General features: G+C 42.7%; 2 protein-coding genes across 6 annotated transcripts in view; both read left to right on the top strand.

The window, feature by feature from the left end:
* Window positions 1-3,172, top strand: part of CCNF (cyclin F) — a 35,689-nt gene extending 32,517 nt beyond the window's left edge. The window contains exon 17 of the mRNA XM_061599873.1: window positions 1,363-3,172. Within this exon, the coding sequence (XP_061455857.1) occupies window positions 1,363-1,811 (449 nt within the window). The 3' untranslated portion in view covers window positions 1,812-3,172. The remainder of the gene's footprint in view (window positions 1-1,362) is intronic.
* Window positions 3,173-4,601: 1,429 nt separating this feature from the next.
* Window positions 4,602-18,775, top strand: part of VRK3 (VRK serine/threonine kinase 3) — a 28,702-nt gene continuing 14,528 nt past the window's right edge. For 2 of the 5 annotated variants that reach the window (XM_061599275.1, XM_061599274.1), the window contains exons 1-5: window positions 4,602-4,919; window positions 8,599-8,729; window positions 11,417-11,548; window positions 13,058-13,204; window positions 18,396-18,448. In XM_061599275.1, coding sequence (XP_061455259.1) covers window positions 4,837-4,919; window positions 8,599-8,729; window positions 11,417-11,548; window positions 13,058-13,204; window positions 18,396-18,448 — 546 coding nt within the window. In that variant the 5' untranslated portion in view covers window positions 4,602-4,836. Of the gene's footprint in view, window positions 4,920-4,983; window positions 5,787-8,598; window positions 8,730-11,416; window positions 11,549-13,057; window positions 13,205-18,395; window positions 18,449-18,775 lie in introns of those variants that run through there. The other 3 variants (XM_061599276.1, XM_061599273.1, XM_061599277.1) reach the window with 2 other exon arrangements.

The following is an 18,775-nucleotide window of genomic DNA, read 5'->3' as shown; positions in this document are numbered from 1 at the left end:
GAACTGGGAGGAGGCGTTTAATTTAGGCTGCACAATCAAGTGAAATGGTACTTGGGATTGAATTTTTGAATGCATTCCTTCAGAAACAGAACCTTGCTCTGTTGAAAACTTAGCATCTTGGATGAGAAGGGTTTGATTTTGCCTCCTCCCAAATGTGCAAGTTTCATGTGCAAGGATTTGGGTGGTGGTGGTACTGAGGGGAACATTTATTGTATGTATGTGGCCCTTTACCTGCGGCCTGGACTGGTATGGCTTTTTGGGGGTGTGGGGAATTGGCACTGAATCATATCAATTGTATAAATTGGGTTGCTAGCCCATCTCTTGCTGTGGCACCCTCAATGGCCTTCAGTGGTCTCTAGCCTGGAAAGAAAGTTATAGAGCAAAATGTGCAGGCATCCTTCTAAGCGATTCATGTGAAATGAACCAGTTTGGCTGCTCCTGCCTGTTAGTGTAGTTAGCCAGTGAGTGAAGTCAGAGCTCTGATTGTTTGGACACCAGGCAATAGGAATCCTTCAGGTTCTAAGGAGCTGTTTGCCCTTCCTTTTCATGCAGTTTTCCTGTTTCTGTCTTTTCTTCTCTAGCCCTTGTAATCTCCATAGTATGATCTTTTTTCCCCTGGCAACCAGGATGCAACTTTTCTGTGCTGGGTTTGCCCTGAGATCAGGTAGTGCTTAGAAGTTATCTTCTGCAAATAAGTGTGGGTAGATGTTAAAGAACCCTCACCCCCAAAGTAAATATGAAAATTTTGCAGAGGTTTAGGCATGTTTCCTGCTTTGCATGAGCTAAAGATTAAACTCATTAAGAATTCACTGTATAGGTAACTAACATTCCTATGATATGCATGTCTACCCAGAAGCAAGTATCTTTGTGTTGAATGGGGCTTACTTCCAGCTATGTGGGTACAGGATGGCAAATTAGGCTTTGGTTTAGGACTGGCATGGGGGGAAAACAGGGTTCTTGTGCCTTTAAGAACTGTATGGCAGGCAGAAATTCAAGAGGCCAAGCCTCTTCTAGCATGGAAATACAATTATGGAAAAGCTTCACCATGACTACTGTCCAATTTAGTGTTATGCTATGCCCCCATGGCAGCCATTTTGTGACTGGCGTCCCCAGCACTGTCTCAAAATTTGAAATGTGCCCTCCTCTCCAAAAAGGTTGCTGACCCTCGGTATAAATTGACTCTCAGAAGGCAGAGTGCTAGAACTGGTTTGTTGTATCAAGATCATACATTAACATTTCATTGTAAGAGGGTGAACTTGGGTGGAATTAGAACACAAAGTGGCATATAAGTACACTACAAAGATTAGTCTTACTTTTTTTCAGTAGGGTTTATTCACCTAATTATATGGTTTTTCTGCATAGCTACAGTTCCCAGTGGAGTTCTTGATGTAACTGCAGTATGTATGGGCCCTGAGGAACACTGCTATGGCTGTTGCAAAGAATCCAGTGATGAAGAGAGTCTTGCCAAAGAGGGATCTACATATGACCTAAATAATTATGACCTGCCAGGTACTGAGAAGAGGTGGCTTATGCACCACACCCTACAAGAAGGCGCCATTGAAGCCAGCTCTGGGTATTCCTCTGTCAACAGTGCCAGCCCTACTTCCACTATAGATTGCAACTTTGGAGCATCTTCCAAAGCTACCTCAGCACAGCCTCTGGACCCCCCCAAGAACAAAGGCATATCTCCTCATGACTCAAAACTATGTTTACACTCGGCCTGTTCTAGATCTGGCAGAAGGCAAGCAAAACGGAAAAATGTGGCAGAATACAATGAAGAAAGGATGAACTTGGGTTTCTTAAGCCTCTGATGTCCTGGTGCTGCTTACTTTAACGTCAAGCCTCTCTGAAGCAGACATGGCTGAAGGCTGCCCTCCACACGGTGGCTCATAAGTTGTGCAGCCCTGGTCTCACCTAATGTTTACCTAAAGAGCTTTCCCAAGACTTTTTTGTCTTCCTCCCTACAAATCATTTTGCAGTGGCATGCTTATGGCCCAATCAAGGCTTAAGGCACTAGCAGGCATAGCTGTGGTTTGATCTCTCCTGCAGAATATGGCCAACAAGAATGTTGCTTCTTTCTCATTCCTTCTGTTCCGTGTAAACAACATCTGCGGAACAAATGACATGATCAAGCATTATTGATGAAGGTTCTGTGTCATTCTTAGCTCTGCCCTAAAGTGTCTCATCTTGGCAAGATCCAATAGACCTCTCAAGTTAGTGGTGTTAAGGTTGGCCTGTCTGAGTCTTTGGTTGCCTGTTAAGTATTTGGTATGTCAGCTGAGATATGCACTGCCTCTTCATTGCCTCTGTTACTTCAAAGCAGCATTTTCACTGCAGTTTACTAAGGAGCAGAGTGATCCTGCTTACAAATGTATTAGGAACTACTTTTGCCTTTCTCTGTTTAAGCAATACAGTGACTGGTGGCAAACAGCTACCTGTGGGAGATGTGATCTGTGCTAATAATTTGAATACGTGTCTTTCTGTATTTGATTTTTGTTTTCTTTTTTAAATTTTCTTTTCAATATTTTTCCTTTTTTCTGTGGTTATCTACTCTATATACACAAAAATGTAGGCCCCTCTAATTACTAAAGTTTTAAGGTTCTATCTCTGCTGTAATTGCAGTGGTATATGGGGGGAAGGTATTACTACACAGATGTTGGATGATGGAAAATAATCTTGCTCAAATTAATGGGAGGTTAGAAGTTTCAAAAAACTAAAAGATAATGTGTCGTAACTGTTACCACTTTAGATGTCCCATTGTCCGAAATAGCCCATTTGTTCATGGAATCTGGGATGAACCATTCTCCTTACAAAGCTGATTACACTAGCAGTCTCAACTGAGTACCTTGGACATGTGGGCTTGAATGATCACCCATTCAACTTGACCGCCTCCATGAGGAAAACTTTGAAATGGTGCCTGCAACAGTCTGTGACAATCGTATAAGCAATAAGAATTCTGGGCAGGGACCTTTGTTCTGTCTGCTGGGTCCCAGAATCAGGTTTGATTCCTTCTATGAATTATAAGGTACAAAACGTATGTTTGCTAACAATTACACGAATCTGAGAAACACTGGACAGGCTAAATGATTTTTTTTTAAAAGAAAGTAATGTCAATGACAGTTCATGTTGGCTCATGATGTTTTTTATAAAAAACAAGCTTTTAAAAATATAAGTGACTCTTGACTTGTATTTGTGAGTAAGGAGCTCTATGAGGGGTTTACTAAAAGCTACTTGAGTTTCTCAGTAGACATGAGATCACTGTCACATTAAGGAATAAGCTCTATGTTGGACTAATTTATTAGTCTGCAGTTATTGGAAGCATAGCAGCTAGGAGGAAAGCCATAAGGACACTATTTACTAGTAGATGGGGTATCTTAAAGAGGCATGCAGTATCTGATAAAATCTTAAAGCACTGTTCTTGAAAATAACATCTTTCCACTGAGGGCCAAAGTAAACATTACACAGGAGCTGGTGAGCTGAGCACAGGAATAAGCTTTCCTCATTTCAGCAGTCTAACTAGGAGTGTGGGGGAGACATTTTGTTGCTATTGTCAAACTGGGAGTTGGAAATCTGGGGGATCTGTGCTGATCAGATGCAAATCCCCAAGATCTATTGCTAGATCTTGATCTACCCACCTGATCTATGCTGCCATTTCTGTGTGAGCAAAGGCCCACCACCTCTTCCAACTTAGGCAACCTTGTGTGTCCCCCTACCCTGTGCTGCTTGTTCCCCATGAATTTGATTAGGGGTTCAAATAGATCCTAACAAGTGGCAAGCCATATAGAGCAAAATTCCCTTCCAATTTGATGTCAGCTCATGTTAGAATTCACTTAAGGTGGCATCTGTCTCACCACTCTTAAGAAAATTATTGGACATCTGAGACCCCCGTGTTGGTGGTAGGTACCTATCTTTACATGTGGAGTTATAAGCTGATTTAGGGTGCTTGCATGGCTGTCTTTAGAGAGAATGATTACTAGGTGAAAGATCTCTTATACAAGGATTTGTTGACCTTTCTGTAGCACAATGGCTTACTATAGCCAAGAGCTGGAAAGTAGTAGAAGAATGATATTTACAGGTAGAGGTTTGATGAAAAAAATGACAAAACAAGTAGGGTGGACATGAATGCAAGTAGGGAGGGCTAGCAGTATCTGCATTCAAGTGTGTTTTTAAATTTGGAAGCCATCCAGCAATCAACTTTGATTTTTAAGAAGTGCAGTTTTTTAAAAAAAAAATACTTATAATAAAACTATTGGCCAGAGTTTACTGAATGAGCAGTTGGGTATTACTACTACTTTCGTGTTTTTCTTAACTTAAAAAAAGAAAATAAAAACGCAGGTTCAAATAATATCCTTAAAAGGGGGTCCTCTGCCTGGAACATCCTAAAGATTAGCTCCTTTGGGAGGAAGGGCAGCAGATAAATTTAACAATAATAAAGCGGTGGTTTTCTGCGTACAAGCCCTGAGGGCTGCAATCCTGTGCGCATTTACCCGGGAGTAAGGCCCCTTGAAGAGGAGGGTTTACGCCTAAGTGAAAAGCGACACGCATAGATAGGATTGCGATGTAGGTGCGCAGTAGGAATAAAAGATCTGAGGGCGTTTCTTGTTCAAATAAACACTGACAAAACAAGGGATTAACCGCAGCCGCATTAACCCACCGAGCCGATCTAAAAGCGGCTCCTGGTCAGGCAGGGAAGAAGACGCCTCATGGGGCGTCGCTGGTGGGCCTGGGAAGCGAAGGGACGCGGCGCGCCGGAGTAATTGTGTGGTGTGGCGGGGACGCGACGAAGGGCTTTCTTCTTCCCAGGCAGGTCCGAATCGCCACCCTGCTTAAAGCGGCATGGAGCGCCTAGGCCGCAAGAGGCCGCGCCTGCGGCCCGAGAAGGGAGACGCTGCCAACAAGCGAGCGAGCCCTGTGGCTGGGTGGGTACGAATGCGAGCGGCCGCGGCTAGGAGGCTCGGTCGGGCCCAGCATGGCGGCCTCTGTGTGCGTGCGTGCGAAAGAGAAACTGAGAGGTGCCGAGACCTCACTAGGGACCCCACATGGGCCGCTGCGTTCTTGCTCCCCAAACGCAAAAAAGGGAGTCGCTACCCAGTATAGTAGACTGCAAAAATGGGGAAACGACAGGAACTACGATATATCACTATAATGCAATGCCAACAAGTGTACAGGCAGCCAAAATACTGTGTTTGGTATCTATAGCATTATTTACTGTCTGCTCTCTTTGTCACTGTATTTTGGCTATTTGTACAGTGTCTGTCGTTTTCCTATTCTTGCATTGTATTACACTGAGTAGAGACTCCTTTTTTGCGTTTGTTTGTGGAATCTTCTCCTTTTTGGCAGTTTATTTTGCCCCCCCAAGACATGAAGAGCCCCCGCAGTAGCCCCTCGAGGCACCAAAAAAGGTTCTGCCAGAATAAGGCTGCCTCTAGGAGTAGCCCCATTGCACTCAATGGGATTTAACGTCTGAGTAGAGACGCATACGCTTGCGTCGCAAATGTCTAGGTTTTTGACATGCGACGAGGCTCTTCGGCTTTTTCTTTAAAAAACTAAAAGCAAAGCTGCAATCCAATACACACGTACCTAGGAGTAAGTCCCATTGAACCCAATGTAGCTTACGTCTGAGTAGACGTGCATTGGATTGCACTGGCAGTCTCCTTGAACTCGCTGAGACTGGTTTCTTCTGAGGCACTGGATCAGGCTCAAAATGCCTCCAGGCGAGGAGGATTTTTGAGGTCCAGTCAAGGGGGGCATTACCTCAGGAAAGCGGGCTTCAGCTGGATCTGAGGGTGAGGATGACCACCTCAACAACGTTTGTTGCTTTTTAAGAGTTGTTATCAAATAAGCTACTGTACTGCTGCTTATTTTAAAAACAAACTTTCTACTGTTCTTTGAGAACCCCTCAAAACATCCATTCAAAACCGAAACTGAAATTTTAGTGAAAGGTGTTTGGACGCACAATTCTGCTTTTACCCTTCCCCACCCCCAATTTTTTTAAAAATAATATGGTCCATAACATAACTCCGTGTTGTAGACAGAGTTTCAGAAATTTGGACTGTCCCTAATGGTGGTTTGTTTGTTTTAAATGCTTATTTATTTATTCATTCATTCAATTTCTATGCTACCCTTCCTCTCGAAGGCGCCAAGGGTGGTTGGGGGCCCTGAACTATTTTAATCATTATTTATTTCATGTGTATGCCATCTTTCTTCCAAGGTTAGCATGCATGGTTTTCTACTTCCTCCCTGTCTCCTCATTTTATCTTCATAACAACACTGGAGGTTGGTTAGGCTGAGACTGGTCCCACTATGTTGTAATGCTATACTCAATTCTGGGGAGTAAACGGCACTGGGTTCAATGGGATTTACTTTTGCGTAGACATGTATGGGATTGATATGTATGGGAAGCTGCTGGTGTGCTTCATGGCTCAGTGGGGATTTGAACTTGGGTCTCCCTGCTCCTAGTTCAACACTGTGATCGCTACATAATATTACCCTGTTGTTGCTGTTAACTTTTTTTTAGATTAGAAACGTTTTAATTGACCGTATGGCTATAACATGCAGTTTAAGTTTTGTAGTTTGTTGCATCTTATTTTTTTTCATTCCCCTCGCCACCTGCTTTGTTAAATGTTTTGCCTGATTGAGTTCTGGCAACTTGGAACGCTTGCCACTATTTTGTGGTAGAGGTTTATAATGTTATGAGTAGTAGAGACCTTTTTTGTCTCATAAATAGTAGGATTTGGGATTATCCATTTAAATTGCTTTGCAGTAGATTTGGATCAGCTGAAAGAAAGTTTCCTGGACAGAGTTTAAATCCACTGGACTACTTCAATTTACCCTGGGTGGGGCTGCTCTTGAAGTCTATTTAGAAGCACCAGCTAATATATTAGCTTGCTTCCTAATGAGCAAAAGATGAGGCGAACAAATATGACCTATGCAACATCAGCTATACTGAAGGTCTGGTAGTCTCCAGGCAGAATTCATAGTGTAAGTATGTACTTGTAAAGCTCTATTTGGACTGGCCTCTGAGCATCTTTGGAGTGCCTAAGCCCTATGGGACTTCTTCATAGCTCATGCTCTTAACCATTACATTACATGTACATTAATAATATTGAGCAAGAAGAGAGACGGAAGCACCAGATTGAGTCAGACAAAGGGACAGGATCCGGTGCTTACTGGAAAATATTTATTGTTGCAGCAACAATAAATATCTTTATCTAGTTCATTCATAATAAAAACATTAATAAGAATTATTATTTACATAGCGCTTACTTACAAAAATATTTTCTAAGTCATTTACAAGCATAAAATCAATTATAAAAATATATCTACACATGGATAGTGTAATGTTTTGATGAAATTGTTTTATTGTGTATTTTAATTACTAAAACAATTTCATCAAAACATTAGAATGTCCATAATTAAACTGTACAATGAAATTTGTTATGTGCCTTCAAGTCGATTACGACTTAGGGCAACTCTATGAATCAGCGACCTCCAATAGCATCTGTCGTGAACCACCCTGTTCTGATCTTGTAAGTTCAGGTCTGTGGCTTCCTTTATGGAATCAATCCATCTCTTGTTTGGCCTTCCTCTTTTTCTACTCCCTTCTGTTTTTCCCAGCGTTATTGTCTTGTCTAGTGAATCATGTCTTCTCATGATGTGTCCAAAGTATGATAACCTCAGTTTCATCATTTTAGCTTCTAGTGATAATTCTGGTTTAATTTGTTCTAACACCCAATTATTTGTCTTTTTCGCCGTTCATGGTATGCGCAAAGCTCTCCTCCAACACCACATTTCAAATGAGTACAATAAAATAAGCTTATTAAAACAGCATAGCAGTTAAAATAGCACTAGGACAATCAGACAATGGCATGAACAGTTTGTGGTTATTTTAAATGTGTAAAGAGCTTTGAGTTTTAAGTTTATCAGCGAGTGACGTAACAGCCCAACTCATTTTTTCTATTTTGTTAGCTGATCCTGTTCCCCCCCCCCATTTTACTAAAGGAACATTAAGAACATAAGAACATAAGAAGAGCCTGCTGGATCAGGCCAGTGGCCCATCTAGTCCAGCATCCTGTTCTCACAGTGGCCAACCAGGTGCCTGGGGGAAGCCCGCAAGCAGGACCCGAGTGCAAGAACACTCTCCCCTCCTGAGGCTTCCGGCAACTGGTTTTCAGACGCATGCTGCCTCTGACTAGGGTGGCACAGCACAGCCATCATGGCTAGTAGCCATTGATAGCCCTGTCCTCCATGAATTTGTCTAATCTTCTTTTAAAGCCATCCAAGCTGGTGGCCATTACTGCATCTTGTGGGAGCAAATTCCATAGTTTAACTATGCGCTGAGTAAAGAAGTACTTCCTTTTGTCTGTCCTGAATCTTCCAACATTCAGCTTCTTTGAATGTCCACGAGTTCTAGTATTATTAAATCATTTGGTCTTATCAATTTCCTGTGGAGTTTTTGATGGTAGGTGAATTGAGCCTTATAGGGATGTTCACCGGTGCAGCTACCAAATCCATATTAAAAATATTCTTTTCCATTTTGGCATTTAGTTTTTTCTGTGTCTCCCCCCTTCTTCTCCCCCCCCCCAATTGTTTTTCTAGAATGGTCAATTTTTGCCCACAGTGTGGAGAGAAGGTAGAGGCAACATTTAATTTTTGCCCCTCCTGTGGGGGAAGACTACCTATGCAAGAGGAGGAACCCATGCAAATAACTCCAACTCCTTCACTGAAAGGTATGAATATTCAGTCAAATAGGATCTCTGCAAGCTAAGAAACATTGCCTATCTGGTGGCCCCAGCTGAAAGTCCTGTGTAGACAATACCTTGCAAAAGTAATCAGACCCCTGACCAATGCTCTCATATTACTGAGTTACAAGTGGTACATTGTAATTTTGTTTTATATGACATTTATTTTGAAACACTGAAACTCAGAATCAATTACTGTAAGGTAACATTGGTTTAATGTTGGGAAATGTTTGTAAGAAACATAAAAAACTGAAACATGTTGCTTGCATAAGTATTCAACCCCCACACATTAATATTTGGTAGAGCCACCTTTCGCTGCAGTAACAGCTTTTAAGTCTTTTGGGGTAGGTATGTACCAGCTTTGCACACAGTGTTGGAGGGATTGTGACCCATTCTTCTTGGCAGATTCTCTCCAGGTCGTTCACGTTGGTTGGACGTTGCTTGTGGACCGCAATTTTCAAATAGCGCCATAGATTCTCAATGGGATTGAGATCAGGACTTTGACTGGGCCACTGTAGGACATTCACCTTTTTTGTTCTTGGGCCACTCCAGTGTTGCTTTGGCCTTGTGCTTGGGATCATTGTCTTCCTTCCAAGCTTCAGTTTTTTAGTGGACTGAAGCAGGTTCTCTTGCAGTATTTCCCTGTATTTTGCTTCATCCATCCTTCCATTTTAACAAGATGCCCAGTCTCTGCTGATGAGAAGCATCCCCACAGCATGGTGGGGACACACCTATAGGGATGGTGTGTCTTGAGGCATGGGCAGTATTAGGTTTGTACCACACATAGCGCTTTGAGTTTTGGCCAGAAAGCTCTATCTTGGTCTCATCTGACCAGAAAACCTTTTCCCACATCGCAGCTGGGGCACTCTCATGCTTTCCGGCAAACTCCAGACGTGCTTTCAGATGGTACTTTTTGAGTAACGGCTTCTTTCTTGCCACCCTCCCATACAGACCAGTGTTATGCAGAGCTCTTGATATGGTTGACTGGAGCACCATGACTCCACTCCCAGCCACTGAACTCTGTAGCTCCTTCAGAGTGATTGTTGGCCTCTGTGGCTTCTCTCACAAGTCGCCTTCTTGTTCGAGCACTGAGTTTTAAGGGATGGCCTTTTCTTGGCAGTGCCTTGGTGGTGTGATGCAGTTTCCACTTCCTGATTATTGATCCAACTGTGCTCACTCGGATATCCAAACACTTGGATATTATGTGTACCATTTTCCTAATCTATGCATTTGTATTACATTATCTCTCACTTCTGTAGAATGCTTTTTGGTCTTCATTTTCCTTCAGATCCACAGCCTGACCAATGAGCCTTCAACAGTGGCGTTTTTATCCTGACAATATAACAGCTACTTTAATGGTTCACAGGTGGAGGCCAATGGTAAGGTAACTGTGTCCTCTATAGGGCAATTTCTTTCATCTGTGTAAACTGGGAGCTTCTGCAGCACAAGGGTTGAATACTTATGCAAGCAACATGTTTCAGTTTTTTATGTTTCTTACAAACATGTCACCTTACAATAATTGATTTTGAATTTTTGTTTCAAAATAAAATATCACACAGAACAAAATTACAATGTACCATTTGTGATTCAGTAATATGTCAGGGGTCTGATTACTTTTGCAAGGCACTGTAAATATATGTTCCTTTTTAACATGAAGTAAGTTTCTGGGTCAGGAAGAGTGGGTTGCACAAAGGAAAAAGTATGCACCCATAGTTAGAATGTTTCAATCCAAGATACTGATCTCAGTATTGTGTTTGATTTGCTAAGAGCACATGACCTGCCTCAATTTTTTTTTTCAAGCTGACAAATGAAAACCATTGCAGGGCAGTTATAAGGATAACATTTTGAGAAGGATTCTCACCTACTGATGGCTTTAGGAAGATGGGGGCTGAGAGTCAGAATCATTCAGGGATCTTGGCTGGGAACCACCCAGAGAGCTTCAGCTATGGGGCAGTATATAATAAATAAATAATACATAAACTGTAAAGAAGGTCCAGCTCCATGTTTTCCATCTCCAGCTCCGTTGGGCAAGCTACCCTCAGAAGCCCCATCCCGTCCCATCCCACCATTTAGTGCTTGCTTGTTTGTGGGCAGCTCGTCCTGTTGTGACAGGGCTAAGCAGAGCTTTGGACTACACACCTGAGCTCATCAGCACAGCCTTCTTAATTATGCTGGCAGCCCCCCCAAGGTATGCAAGTTGGGATGAGCCTAACATTAACACAGAGGCAGGTATGTGTGCATGGCCTAGAGCTCTGGTCAGCGCCACTACCAGGCTGCCCCCCCAGTCTCCACTACAGGGAGATGGCCTGTCTGCCCTAGGGCAGGTTGCCAGCGATGCTGAGTGGAGTTCAAGACTGCGTGCTTGACCTTGCTGGCCCAACTGGCTTAACTTGACCAGCACCAAACATGATGTACACACATTAGAAATGGAGCCAGTGTAATTGGATAATGGGGTCAACAAGTATGGGCACATGACCCAGAGATTTGCTCATTGCTGCTGCCAAGCCACCCCTCAGTCCCCACTGGCTGCTACCATGAGCAGGCAAGCTAGCTGGCTGGCTGAAGCAGCAGTAGGGCAGCACTTCCACAAGTATGCCATATTGCCATACATGTTAGCACGTGGCTGACTGTAAACACCTTTGTTACTCTGACCATATTACCTTTGTCTTGCCCAGAACTAAGCCAGGAAGGCCAGGATCACCTGCACAGGTCTCCTATAAAGAAAAAAGTGGAAATGTTACTAGACAAAGAAAAAGCTTGTGCTTCACTTAAACAGAACTTGGCAGCTACATCACCAAAAGCAAAAGGTGAGGATCTTAGTCTGCAGGCATTACTGCCTCCTCGTTACACCGTGATGGCAGGTTGGTTGGCTGGCTTTGAGTTTATAACACCAGTAATTTTCAGAGTTTTCCTGAAAACTAGCTTTCTTAGTTTTACACTCATTCCCATTTTTGCTCTGTTTTGTGCGGTCTTTTTATTTCTTTTTTTAAAATCCATTTTTATCCCACTGTTTCCTCCAAAGAGCTCGATATCATATATGGTTTTTACAAAAATATATTCACAACCCTGTGAGTTATATTAAGCTCAGACTCTGACTGGCTGAAGAATGTTCCAGCCCAGCATAATGTTCCAGTCCTCTCCAAAATAGCTCTATTTATTTATGCTTGAAAACGACTACCTCAAAAACAGATGTTGGCCTTTTCTTTTCTGCTAGTAGTGCTCATTAGGGCATCTTTTTATAATAATTACAACAGCTTTCAGTTAGGTATATGTATTAAGAGTTGAGACAGAGAGGTACAGAAACGAGATGTTGCTTTTAAAGCAAAATAAACACAGTTGTCTGACTAGGATTTATTTTAAGTAAGTACTAAAGTAGTTACTTCAAGTCACGTGTTGGACCATCCCCTTTTGCAGGCCAAGACTGGGTTCCATTGATGGAAGAGAGCAGGACGAGTTCCCCTAGGTCATTGAAAACTGAGACAAAGCTGTTACTAAAATCATGCCAATTTTATAGGTGGAGGATCCACTCCTATAGGATTTTGACTATATGTGGGTTCTCATGGCAATACAGTTGGCTTAACACATAGCTGAATTCCTGGAAATGACTTTAAAAGGGGTAAACCAAGGAGCTGTTTCTCTTCCTTCTCTTCTGGACATCACCTTGTATATTGTGGCAAAGCAAAACAACTTTGTGGCTATGTGTGTGCTGTTCTGGGGATTATGCCTGAGAAGGATGTCTTTGGTTTAGGTTTAGTGGGAAGTGACATACATATTTAATAAGTCCTGAAGTGATTTTACTAGCAAGTTTAAAAAATAAAACAATAAAGGAGGGATTTTTAAAGAGGAACAGGAAGTTTGGCCCTTGGGTTTCTTGCCTAGGGCCTTCCTTGTCACTCAGAGCAATTTAAGTGTGGAGAAGCAAATTTCTAAATGGGAGTTGGGGGCACCAGCAGCAACACACTGATATTACCATTGGTGCTTGAATAATGGTTGGGAGACTCTACAGAACTAGGACTTGAGTTCTTTGTTAAAGGCCTTGAGTCTTAATTTTTGCTGGCAGCTCATATTGAGTGGAATAGAAATGTATTTTATTTAAAAGTATTTATAAATGGTTGAATATTTGAAAAATCTCAGGTGGAGCATGATCTAAAAAAAGAATATGTCATTAAAACATTAAAACAAAAACAACCTACAGCCAATAAAACAGTAGTATAAAAATACAAAAAAAGAATGTTAGCATGAGTACTTGCTCTGAACCCTCATGGTACAGTGGATTGTAAATCTCAATAAGTGATATTTGTGTGTCTCTTGTAAAGCAAAGCCCAGTTCCCGATCTCCCAGGAAGGACAGGGGTGCCTTGGTGAGACCTCTTCCAGAGGGTGAAATCCTGACAGACATGAGCAGTAAGCAGTGGATGCTTGGAAAACGTCTGAGCTGGAGTGACCGTGGACTGATGTATGAAGGTATAAGATGACCTCACATGGCAATGTGTCGTGAAGAGAATATAGCCACCTCCTCTGTGCCCCACTTTATGAAGGAAAATCTGCCCTTAAGTTGAAAAACAGGGTATACCCACCCCTGTGGATAAATCAAATCAAGTTGTCAGTAGGAACACACAAAAAAGTGACTCAAGAAAGTTTAAAAAAATGCTGACTAAAGTAGCCTGGGGCTCATCTACATGGGAGCATTTCTTCATAGCAAATACACTACTTTTACTTTTGTTACGGATTTGCACCGTCTGCAGTTCCTGCTCAATGGTGGCTGCTAATTGTTTTTTTCCCATTCACACAAATAGGCATTCCTCTGGGAAGGATTAGTCTTGCTATTTTCTTGTGGCCCCGCCCTCTAATTATACATTTCCACTCCCTCTGGTTGCTAGGTGACTGAGCATGTTCAGTCTGTTCTACTAGCTGCAGTAGATTCCTTTAAAAAAAAAAAGGAAGTGCAAATATCTGTGTTTTCCCTGCCTATATTTGGCAGGATACTGGTGAAATGCAATTGTTTGTTTGAGCAGCGTTTCGCGTTTGTGTACAAGTTAGGGAGAAAATAAAATAAAGGCACCGTTTGCAGCAACATAAAAAAGGCTAGCAGAATGAAGGAGATCAGGCAGATGTTGCTTGTTCACCCACAGGAAACAAAATGAAAGAAGGAAGGAGGAGATAGTGGGGATGGACAGGGGAACAATTAAAACACCAACCTAAAATCAGAGCAAAGCATCTGCGACCATTAGAGAAACGGAGTGGAGACTTTTTTTCTCCCCTTTTTGTATTATCAGCAGATTGGGTTAGTATGGATTTACAGGGGGGAAACTGCGTAATAGCTTCTGTTTGCTGATAACATCATGTGAACCGTGCAAATTTAAAGGAGATGCTAGTAGCACCAAACACACAGTAAACCACCATGCAGGTGAGCCCCAGTCAGAGGCGTTCAGCAAATAAAATCAGTTTCTCTGTTTATAGTAGGTCTTAACATGGCATCTAAAACTGGGAGTTTGTCCTTATCCCACTATGTTGTTCCTTGTCTGAACTGCCCACTTAGTTCAACAAGCAGTGTTTTCCCCCAAATGCTGTAAGGTGTGCCACTGACATTGCATATCTCTAATCTGTCCAACCATTTCTCAGTGTCTCTTGCTGTGGTTGTGGCGGACGTAAGGAGATGTCGCAGTCAAAGGATACAATGTGGACTTTATTATCCACATCTGCTCCTTGCCCAGCATATTGTACCAAGTTTTCTGATGCCTATTGTTACAGGGGTGGCGTGCCTCTAACAAGAATGAAATAAAATCAGCATATTGCTCTTCGTATAATAGATGTATTAATAGTATTTAACATTTATGTGATGCTTTAAGACTTTTCAAAGTGCTCCTCGTATGTAATCACACCTGAAGTCACAAGTCATGTAGCATCATGACTAAAAGTATGAGCTGAGAAGTCTCCAGTTCAAATCTCACCCTGGCTGCAAAATCAGTGAGTGGCCTTAGGCAACTCCTTGCTCTTTCAGTTTCAGCCTCCTGTTTATAATATTGGGGCAATAATGCTGGCCTACCTTACAGAGGAATCAAAATGACCGAGATGATATGTGAATCTTTTTTTAAAAAATGCTAGGAAGTGCTACATAAATGTTTAGTATTATTACCATCCTGTGTGATCATCTCTGTGTGCTGTGTAGATTTTCAGAGGGAAATGAAATAAACCCTTGAAATGCCTTGATCCAGTAGAAGCCTGAAATGAAATGCATATAAAGCCATTTTCTCTATTTCACAGCATTTCCTTGTCAGCATATCTAAGCAGAAAAACAATTGTGCTCAGCTTTGATCTGAATTATGACATGGATGTGGTTCATATGGAGAAGGAGAGCAAAGCCCCAGAAGTGGCTTTTCGCTGGTAGAATAGTTTTGGATGCTATCACCATTTTTTTGGCTTATAATTTTGCATTGTATTTTCACGCTCGCAGGTTCACATTTGGCAGGACTGTACTGTTTACTCACTGACCCAGTCTGGACTATTGTATGAGGTGTAATAAACCCTGGTTTATGAAGCTGTGAATGAGCACTGGGGCTGAGCACTCCTTCCCTGACCTCTCCCTCCCATCACATGCCAACTTTGATGCAAAAATCCTGGTTTGCATTAAGTGAGAGCTCCCAGTTATGTCTAATGTGAAACTCTAACTTAATAATATGAACCTGCCTTATTTTCCTACTTTGCTAACAGACACCAAAGCCAGTCTGTGGCAGAAGGAGGTGGAGGATGTTTATGATTTTTGAAACCTGTAATGATCAATCAATCAATCAATCTTTATTGCCTAGCCATAGGCCATTGCAAGTTGCACAATTACAAAAGTTATCTAAAACAATGATTTAAAACATACAACGATAAGTTTCGTGAGATATACAAGATGGCTGTCTTAAAACTCCCCTAAAGATTACTCGAGCAGTTGGGCTACCTGTGTCGCCCGAATCTTTTGCGCCGCACAGGCGAAAAGAGCAAACCTGTATGTGACCATAGGGTCTTCATCGGCTAAGAGAAAGGCAATGGTATCCTGCAAAGACCTCCCTCTTGCCATCAATTTGCTCAGTATATTGGTCCGCGGATGTGCATATAGGGGGCATTCTAGCAAATAGTGCGGGAGGTCTTCCACCTTATTAGCCCCGCATATGCAGAGTCACTGACTCCATGGAATCTGATTATAACGTCCCACCAGAACGGTGTTCAGCATTGACTGGAACCGGAGTACAGTAAAAGCTTGTCTGAGATTTGGTGTCATGGGGTGGGCCAGATAATTCGCCCTTTGATGGTCTTTTTTTATAACCCCAAACCATCCTAAAGATTTGGAATTGGTAATCACCAGTCTATCCAGCCAGTGACAATGCAAGAGAATTGACTCTTTCAGCCTTGTTCTGTCGTGGGCAGCTGAGTCGGCTGGGGAGATGTGGTACAGATGGTAAATGCCAGAGATCTTTTCGCCCCAGAGTCTATCTCTGAAGGCCTGCTCGCCGCATAGTTTCAAAACAGTCTTAGCATGTGAATTTTTAATTGAATCCCAAAATTTAAGTAAAGCACAATGAATAAGAGTGCTTACAGGTGGAATGCCCAACTCAGCACGCAGTAAAGCTGCTGGGATGCCTACCAGCAAGCGCAGGAGTTTTTTTGCAAAGCTGTTCTGCACCACCTCGATATTACGAAGAAGAGGACTCTCCCAGCCCCAAACTGGGGCACCATACAAGATCTGTGGTATAACTTTGCTGTAATAAATTTTCAGGGCTGGGGGGATGAGGTTACCTCCTGTTGATCTATAAAAGCTCAGGATAGCTCCACATGTTTTCAGGGCAATGGCTTTGGTGTATTCAATGTGTTTTTTCCAAGAAAGATTATCCTGAAAAAATACGCCAAGGTATTTAAAAGAACGACATTGTTCAATTGGATGACCATCCATTGACCAAAGAAAATTACGGTGCCTTTTACCAGAAACCATGACTTTTGTTTTAGCATGGTTGATCTGTAGCTTTTCTTTTAGGCAAAAGGCACTACATTTCGAAAGTAATCTCTTTAGCCCGTTATGCGTCATGGAAAGAAGAATCATGCCATCTGCGTATAGAAGGACCGGGACTTTCCTGAATGCAACTGCTGGGGGAAAATATTCTGAGCCTGTCAGTTTAGTGACTATATCGTTGAGATAAAAATTAAAAAGAAAGCACCAAGAAGCATCCTTGTTTACCTCCCTTGTTGGAGTCGATGGGGTCCGTTAGCGAGCCCATGTAACCCACCCTCACTATAGCTTTATCGCCAGTATACAGTTCCCTTATAAGGAATAAGAGTCGTCTATCAATATTCGTGTTGGCTTGCTTGGACCATAGCATTGTCCTATCGATGGAGTCAAACACCGCCGCCAGATCTATGAATGCGGCGTATAAGTGTTTAGTGGGGCCTAACGTACATTGCCTTGCAATAAAATTAAGAGTTACGCAATGGTCTACCGTACTTTGTCCTTTACGGAAACCAGCTTGCTCAGGGAAGATGACATTGTTGGCAGATTCCCACTCTTCTAATTTCGTTAGGAGATATTTAGAGTACAATTTAGCGGCAATGTCAAGGAGGCTAATAGGACGGTAGTTGTTTGGGTCCTGCCTGTCACCTTTCTTGTATATAGGAACAACCTCTGTTTCCAGCCCTCCGGGAAAATGCCAGTATTGTTCAGTTGTGTGAACAGCCTGGCTAGGATGGGTATCTACCAATCAGGGAATCCTTTAAGAAGCTCAGGGGGTAGCATATCCTCCCCCGGAGCTTTACTGACCCTTAAGGAGGATATAAGTGATTTGATGTGACTACCTGTGACTGGGGGCCAATCAGGTAAAGGAGGCTCCAGAGAGTGGAGAGGGGCCGTGGTGGTTCCATTTGGGGATGCATATAGATTACTAAAATGGACGTGCCAGATCTCTGGAGGGATCTGGTTTGAGCTAATAGGTCCTGACATTCACATCCCCTTGGCCACTGTTTCCCAGAATAGGCGCTCATTTTTCTCTGTTGCCGCCTGGGCTAGTTGCTGCCATTGGGATCTGGCGTACTGAGCCTTTCTCCTTTTTAGCAAAAGCTTATAGGAGGTGTGTAAGGTCACCAAGTGAGCACGCACAAAGTTTTCACGGTCTCTAATTGCACGCCGTGCATAATTTGACAGATGTTTCTTGGAGCTTTTGCATTCTTGGTCAAACCAGGTGTTTCTCGAGCGCCATGAGGCCACAAATTGGCCACTCTGGGTTAACATGGGTCTGAGAAGGGATAAGATAGATTGATACGACTTCAAAACATCTAGTTCTGTGTCTAACACAGCGCCTCTGATGGAGAGAAGAGAATTGGTGGCAAGAAAATGAGAGATAGAGGGCCTTGGAGTTTGGAGTATATGTTGACACTACGCAAAATACCTATATGCTTTGGAGGTGGAGTCTGTTTGTCAGCAGATAAACAGAAGTCCTGCAGCTCCAAAAGAAGTTGAGAGCTGGCGTGCAAAGCTCTCAGTGACAATATTTCTTGTATGTCAAAGTGAGAGACTGGGACTACTGGAGCACTGTCACGCCTTGTTAGGTCCTGCATATAATGCCACTGAAATGTGTCACTCCTGTGTTCCCTATTAATAACCTTCATTTATTTCATCCTTTCGCAGCTAGGTGTGTATCTGAAGCTTGCCCTCCAAGGCAGAGATACTCCCTCAAACTTGTGAGTCCAGATTTCTGTGTTAGGCGTTAACGTAGATAAACATTCCATGTGCTAGAACTGGGATCTGGGCTTGGCAAGATGTAGGTCATACAGCTAGGCGCAGACAGCAAAGAGGGCTTAGAGCTTATCTCTTCCAAAGAGTTCCAATAATCAAGATAGAGGAAGCAGGACAGACCCTGCAATAAAGGAAAGGGAGCAAGCAACTCCAGTATACGTGAAGAAACAGTGCAAATCCCAAGGAGCTTGTTTTGTAAAGTCACTGATGCTGTGCCCTAGACCAGCCCTGCAGTTGGCCAGGCTTGAAGCCCAGACTGTGGAATACCTTAC

Source organism: Rhineura floridana, chromosome 17 (assembly GCF_030035675.1).
Source record: "Rhineura floridana isolate rRhiFlo1 chromosome 17, rRhiFlo1.hap2, whole genome shotgun sequence".
NCBI classification, from domain to species: Eukaryota; Metazoa; Chordata; class Lepidosauria; order Squamata; family Rhineuridae; genus Rhineura; species Rhineura floridana.
This window is presented reverse-complemented; position numbering and strand designations above follow the sequence as displayed.